Raw genomic sequence first — 7,500 nt, 5'->3', positions numbered from 1 at the left:
ACAGTATCCATCAGGAGAGGATGCTCAGGGTTAATGTATGGCCTCTCTATGAAACGGGGGCTCGTGGGAAAGTAATCACAAATAGCGGAGGTTCATTTTATTTATCACGGCAGCATGGCGGTGGCTCCTTCCTGTGAATTCACAGATGAAACACATGCATGATGCATGATCACTCATTTAGCGTGACACTCTCGTATGATGGAGTACAGGGCGTTACCGTTAATTGGCGAAAGAACATACAAAGCTGTAATGTTGAGATATACAGTACAGGTTTCTGCCCGACACAGCGACACTAAATGAAGATTGGGTTTCTTCAAATGCCACATGGCAGGAAATATCCCTGAAGAGTTTCTAACACATGATAAATATTTAATCAAGATCCTCTTAGCATCAAGTAAAAAAGCAATCACACGACGCTGGTACCAACAGGACCCACCAACGAAAGATCAATGGATGGACATTATTGAGGAACTGTATTCTATGGAAAAACTAACATTCATACTGAGACTACAAGAGGATAAATTCTATAAAAAATGTGAAAAGTGGAATCTCTTCTCTCAGCCTATAGCGATATTGCAATAGGATTTCATTGAATGTTTGTTGTAATATGAAAAATGCAGCCTTTTTTCTTTTACTTTTTGTCTTTTTTCTTTTTCTTTCCCGTATTGTCTTGTTAGTTGAGTTTTTGTTTGTGTCTGTTCTTCCTTCAATAAAAATTAAGTGAAAAAAAAAAGCCACATGGCAGTAGGTGCATGCGTGCGTGTGTGTGTGTGTGTGTGTGTGTGTGTGTGTGTGTGTGTGTGTGTGTGTGTGCGTGTGTGTGTGTGCGTGCAAAGCGTGTGTAAACATGTTAAGATGTCACCAATTAAGCTCCCAAAGGATGCTGGCTTTGTTTTTCTGCAGCTCCCTAGAAATCTCTTGCTCTCTCTCTCTCTGCCCCCCCCCCCACTCTCTCTCTCTATTCCGTTCTTTCTCTCTCTCTCTCTCTCTCTCTCTCTCTCTCTCTTGTCCTCTCCGTTATAGGTCTCATCTCACCTCTTTTTTTTTATATATGTTTTTTTGTGGCTTTCGCCTTTATTTTATATATTTTATGGAGGGACAAACAGTAGGCTGACAGGAAATGCAGAGAGAGATGGGGGGGGGGGGGGGAAGACATGCAGTAAAGGCCGTCGGGATCGGGAGTCGAACCCGCGGCACACTGCCAGACTGGATTACCATGAGCCAGGGTGCCTGGACCACTGAGCCATGGTCTCTTCTCACCTCTGCTCTTTACCCGTTTCAATCATGTCCTTTTCTCCCTCCCTCCCACATCCTCCTTCCTTCCTTTTCATTTATTTTTCTACAAACTCGACTCCACCCATCTCTCGTTCCATCTCTTCTCTCTCTCTACAGTATCTCCCCTCCCAGACCCAATCAACCTAATCTCGACTATAAATAAGGTCTCCATTAGCATGATGGGTCACAGGGTGCCGTTAGCCAGGGTACTCCAATCAGCCTGTCTCCCTGCCCGTCTGTCTGTCTGAAATCTAGGTCAAGGTCACGGAATGCCACCAGCTCAGGATCGTTCTCTGGCTTATACAACCCTCGGGCCTGAGCACTGCACTGCTGAGGGATTTCAACCATCATCATGTCTCAACATGAGTATATGAGCTGGTATGAGCTAAAAATGCTTGGCAAAGATATCATTGGAAAACCTTCTGAATGCGTGCTTTGGACAATATGGTGAGGTGGTAGGGACGGGATGGGGTGGTGTTAGAAATTTAAAAAATCTATTTGATTGGTCCCATCCTGTCACACACACACACACACACACACACACACACACACACACACACACACACACACACACACACACACACACACACACACACACACACACACACACAACACACACTATTCAAATCAATAAAGTCCCAGATATTAGAACCATCTTCAATATACAGTAGCTATACTAGCTACATTATTTATGTGATAGGTAAGTGAATGTATAAAGCAAAAATAAAATGCCGTAAAATCTGCTTTTCTGCAAAAACATTATCACACTCCCATGGGCATACCATTAAAATAAATAAAGTAAATACTAAAGCCTAGCTGTACACTTATTTTCTACTCCTTCATGATTCATTCCACCCATGTTTCTGCAGTCAGACACATCAGGGTGGATTGAACAGCGAAGGAGTAATCCAAAAATCCTTTAAAAAAAAAAGAAATACATTGTTAACAATCTAGTGCAGAAAATGATCCGAGACTGCCGTCGTCTCATTCTGTTCAGATTAGTGTCAGTCAATATTGTACAACAGCTGAGAATATTTCTGAAAAATATTGAGGTTATATCACAGATATTTTTATGTTTTAAAAAAAGGAAAGAACCCCTGGGGGTCATTATTGATTCTGAATTGAATTTTAATTCACACATTAATCACGTTACCAAGATTGCCTTTTTTCACCTTAGAAATATTGCACGAATCAGAGCCTATTTGTCTTTGTCAGCCCAGTAAGGGCATATAGTATGTTGACCCCACCTGCTCACCACCGCCCCACCCCCCCCCCCCCCCCCCTGGTGCCGCGGCCATCTTGGATTCTAAACACAATATAAACAATTGGAGAAGGGTGGGGCCGAGAAAGGCCCTTATTAGTCTATATTAATGACATGAAAAATGTTCTCAGCCTCCTAGAGCAACGATATATGTAACAAGTAGCAGTGACGTCACACAGTGTATATCATAGTGAACTCATGTGACCTACATACATACATAGTTACATACATACACACACACACGCACACACACACACACACACACACACACACACACACACACATATACACAGAGGGCTTCTCTCACACCGGAGGAATGAAAATATAGGCCACAGAATGCATTTAGAATGGTTTCCATGGCAATGATGGGATTCAGTTTCCATGGCACTGACAGTATCATCAGCAGCACCGCCATCTGGACCTCAACGTGTACTGGACCTCAACATGTACTGGGCTCACAATATGTATCAGTGGTAGAAAAAGTACTCACTTTTTTTTTTACTTGGGTAAGTTTCAACACACAACTTAACCCAGAAAGCCAGAAAACGGCCAGGCCACAGAAAATCTACTGAATGTTTAAAAGTTCTGGGTTATCTTTAGTGCAATTGAGCTCACTCAGCTCAGGGAACCTAAAACAATTAGGACCAATTACAAAATTGCAAAATCCGACAGCATATTGATCCGAAACCTCAATCCTAACCTAACCCTAACCGCAAGCACGGGAGCAGCGCATGTCGGACCATCGCTTTATCGCATCGCAGCGACGGTCCCCCCGCTGCGGAGCGGACCGTTGCCCCGTCGGCTAGAATGCTGTCGGAAAATAGTCCGCCTCCCTACAAAAAAAAACGTTTTATGTCACAATCCCTTTATGTAACAATGACATGATGAGTGGGGAGCGAGTCAGAGAGAGAGAGAGAGAGAGAGAGAGAGAGAGAGAGAGAGAGAGAGACACAGAAGAATAGCAACAAGGAGAGAAAGAGAGACAGAGAGAGAGTCTAATAAAGAAGTGGTTCTCAACTCTTTTCAAGTCAAGGTCCCCCAGATTGATGTACGTATACTTGGCTGCGCCGTCTGACATTTCTTCATGCCAGGTCCATGCCCTTTCATTAAATATGAATTGTTCCAGTCTGAAAGGTTCTGAGCCAAAATGTAGTTCATTCACAAACTTTGGAGTTATGGCTATAGCTAACAAACTTTCCAACAGACCATAACAATCAAACCATAACAGTGTTTCCACTATTAACAGTTAACAGTAACACACTGTTTCTCAAAACAACAAACTCTGACACTCCATTCGCAAGCTGACTCTTTGCCATCAAATCCCTCAACTGTTCACAAAATGCAACTTTGTGCTTTCATTTTGTACACACAACCACATTTTCAAATGACACACACATACCATTCATTGAGTACACACAACTAAGCAATGTGCTGCACACTACCAAACATGTACAGCACGCTGAAGTGCACAATTAAAAGCACAAACACAGAAATGGAACACACCATATCTGTATGAATGAGAATGAGCCATTTCCCCCGTTGTAAAATAACTCAGTGTAGGCTTTTTTTTACAGTCAAACATAAAACAGCATACAAATATGCACCCCAAAAAGTTTTCTTTCTGTTTTTTAGTGGGGCGCTCCAATGCATATATGGCTTTCCCGAAATTATGTCATAGGCGAGCTAAGTCTATGGACTTTAAATGTTTATTGAGGGTACACAGCTCGTATAGAGAGTGAGACATGTCTTTCAGTTGTATCATTTTGGTCTATAGTTTTATTCTGAATTCTATCTGTGATGAACGTTATTGTCATACAGCCAATACCATCTTTTACCATCAGGGCGACGGTACATGGTACCTTCCCTGCAGGCTAGGGCCTCAAGATCGTTTGTTCCCATAAGTATAGGACTTATGAACAAGCAGGCCCCATCTCAGTTCCGTGCATAAAGTGTGATGTGATGCCTCTTGGAACTATGACTGGCCTTCTGTTGGCACTGTTTCTTTATTGTCTATGTACTGTGTGATCTGTTTGTTTGCATGTTTTATGTATATCCTGATGACTGCTGGGCACAAAACAAATTTCCGAAAGGACAAATAAAGTATCTATCTATCTATCTATACCTTGACAGTGGAGGAGCCGTACAGCATGTCCTCCAGGGTGAAGTGGCAGCAGGCGTTCAGGTTGTCCTTACAGAAGTCCTGGATCAGCTGCAGGTTGTACAGGCGCTCCCCCAGGGACATGTTCTCCTTCAGGCACACGTCTGCATGGGACGGGTGAGCAGAGGACCACAGGTTATTAACCCTAACCCCAGGGACATGTTCTCCTTCAGGCACACGTCTGCGTGAGCAGAGGAGGATCACAGTTAGCCCAAAATTTTAGATTCTCGTAGAGGTTTTTTTCGATTCTGACGAATCTCTCTACGAGAGTCTAAACGTTAACCCCGCCCCTAACGTCGAAAAAGCAACCTTGGTGCCTTTAAATCACTCTTACCTTGGACAAATACAAAATCTAAGCTGCTTTTAATTTTGCCCCACTTGTTTGTGACGTCTGCGGAACCATATTAAACCCTGTCAATGCTTATTTTTCAATAAAAAAGGTATTTTAATCCACTCAGTTTCTGAATCCTCCATTGTAAATGCGGTAAACGGCGCAACAGAATATTGCCCGCGCCCCTAGCAGCCAGGGTTCTCTTGCGCATTTACAATGGAGAGAAAAGCAAGATGGCCGCCAGATTCCGAGACAGAGTTGATTAAAATACCTTTTTTATTGGAAAAATAAGCATCTGCGGGGTTTAATATGGTTCCGCAGACGTCACAAACAAGTGGGGCAAAAATAAAAGCAGCTTAGATTTTGTATTTGTACACGGTAAGAGTGATTTAAAGGCACCAAGGTTGCTTTCTCGACGTTAGGGGCGGGGTTAACGTTTAGACTCTCGTAGAGAGATTCGTCAGAATCGAAAAAAAACCTCTACGAGAATCGAACATTTTGGGCTAGATCACAGTCATTGTTGGTCAGGAGACAAGAAGACCACAGCTTCATTTGTGGTGGTAGCTGGCCGGGCGGAGCTGAGCTCAGGTACGTAATAACTGCCTAATTGAGATTTTCGCTCTGGCAAAATCTCAAATGCACATACAATGCAATATGTTTTTATTTTAGGATGATTGTTATTAATTCAACTTTTACATTTTACCCTCAATGTCCCTTCCTGTAACGGAAAAGGACCATGGATGAAACAGAGTCATGTTCGTAAATCGCCACAATATAAACACATTTCGCTATTCGAGAGAGAGAGAGAGAGAGAGAGAGAGAGAGAGAGAGAGAGAGAGAGAGTAAAACGAAATAAAACGAAAAACTAAAGAGGAGGAAAGAAACACCATCATAGTGAATTGACAATCTCCTTGACAATAGAGTGGACAATGGTCCACTTGCTCAATGTAAATGAACCAGACAATAGAGTCCATGTACTTATATGGTCTATGTCGACATATAGACCATATACATTGAGCCGTTGAGTCGGGCATTACGACTTAAGGACTTAACTCAAGGGAAATATGGTTGTTACTGGATGTCCTAAGAGGTATTAATGTGTTTGTTGATTGGTAAATCACTGGTCTCTGTGCCGAGTGTTTTGTTGAACAACCGCTGCATGAGTGTGTGAGGCTGAGCCTGCAGTGAGCCATGTGACATTCATCAAGTTAATGTAATCTAACATGGTTAGTATTGAAGATGTCCTCTTTGGCCAAACAAATTAAATCAATGGATCACTCAGCGTTCAGCCAACCCAACACAAATAATAATCAATCACATAGTAGTCAGAAACATGGGCAAACAAGCAGACAACATGGAGAGAGAGAGACACAGACAGACAGACAGACAGACAGACAGACAGACAGACAGACAGACAGACAGACAGACAGACAGACATACCGTCCAGCAGCAGTGTCTGTGGACAGTAGAAGTGCAGCAGGGCAGCCAGGGCCGAGCCGTCGCCGCTGTCCTTCAGCAGGTTGTCCACCAGGGGGATCCACGGAGCGGCCTCCTGGACAGACGTCTGCTCCTTCCTGTAGCGGGACTGCAGTGGAGGAGGAACACACGCAGCCGGTGAGCTCTAAGGACCCCCAACATGACCCTCATTAGCCCCAAGGACCCCCTAAATGACACTCATCAGCCCCAAGGACCCCCTAAATGACACTCATTAGCCCCAAGGAGCCCCATTAGAAAAGATATGCCAGGGACCCCCATAAGAGCAGTGATTTTCAACTATTTTCATTTCAAGGACCCCCCCAGTTTGATATGCAACCGGCTACGGACTCCCATTTAATGGCATTTCTATCTCTGAGACACCAATTTATAATTGTAACATCAATGTTAATTTAACTCTGAGAGTGTACAAATGGAACCAAATCCATATAAGTTGTACACTCTCAGTAAGTAAGTTACAGACCCATAAGGGTCCATTTGGTTCCAAACTATAATTTAGCTGGGGACCCCCTGAAAGACCCCTAGGAGTCCCCTTTTTTTGGACACACACGTTGTGAGCTTGTAATTTTCACCAACCATTGTGGTGTGCCAACCATTCCAGTGTGATCCCAAGTCATGCACCACTGACTGCCTGGTGTGTTTCCCAAACAGTGGGTGGGTTGTGCTTGTGAGTAAATACACCTTTATTTATTCTTCCATTTCGTTTTTATAATTATTAGTATTTCAAAATATTTCATAATTTCATAAAATAGAAAAAAAGAAAATGTTAGAAATAAAATTAAAAATTAATTCAAACCTTCTTTCAAAAATAATCCCATAAAAATCCATTAATTAAGAGGGGGAGAAAAAATACTTGACGTTGTGACGTTTTGTGAGCTTGTACATCTGCTATTTTCAGTAGTTTGTGATACATGGAACTTCTCTTTTGGGTCTGGAGCTAAAACGTTCGGGAACCACATTATAATTATAATAATAATAAAG

At 42.7% G+C, this 7,500-nt stretch overlaps 1 protein-coding gene across 1 annotated transcript in view; it reads right to left on the bottom strand.

Annotated features, from left to right (window-relative positions):
* The window catches only part of camsap2a (calmodulin regulated spectrin-associated protein family, member 2a), a 95,408-nt gene that overhangs the window by 33,665 nt on the left and 54,243 nt on the right, over positions 1-7,500 (bottom strand). The window contains exons 5-6 of the mRNA XM_080770226.1: positions 6,466-6,610; positions 4,659-4,798 (exon numbers count right to left, since the gene is read on the bottom strand). Coding sequence (XP_080626352.1) covers positions 4,659-4,798; positions 6,466-6,610 — 285 coding nt within the window. The remainder of the gene's footprint in view (positions 1-4,658; positions 4,799-6,465; positions 6,611-7,500) is intronic.

This window comes from Protomyctophum bolini (genome assembly GCF_963924005.1).
Source record: "Protomyctophum bolini genome assembly, chromosome: 8".
Lineage (NCBI taxonomy): Eukaryota > Metazoa > Chordata > Actinopteri > Myctophiformes > Myctophidae > Protomyctophum > Protomyctophum bolini.
The sequence above is the reverse complement of the archived record's forward strand: the minus strand, read 5'-3'. Positions and strand labels throughout refer to the sequence as shown.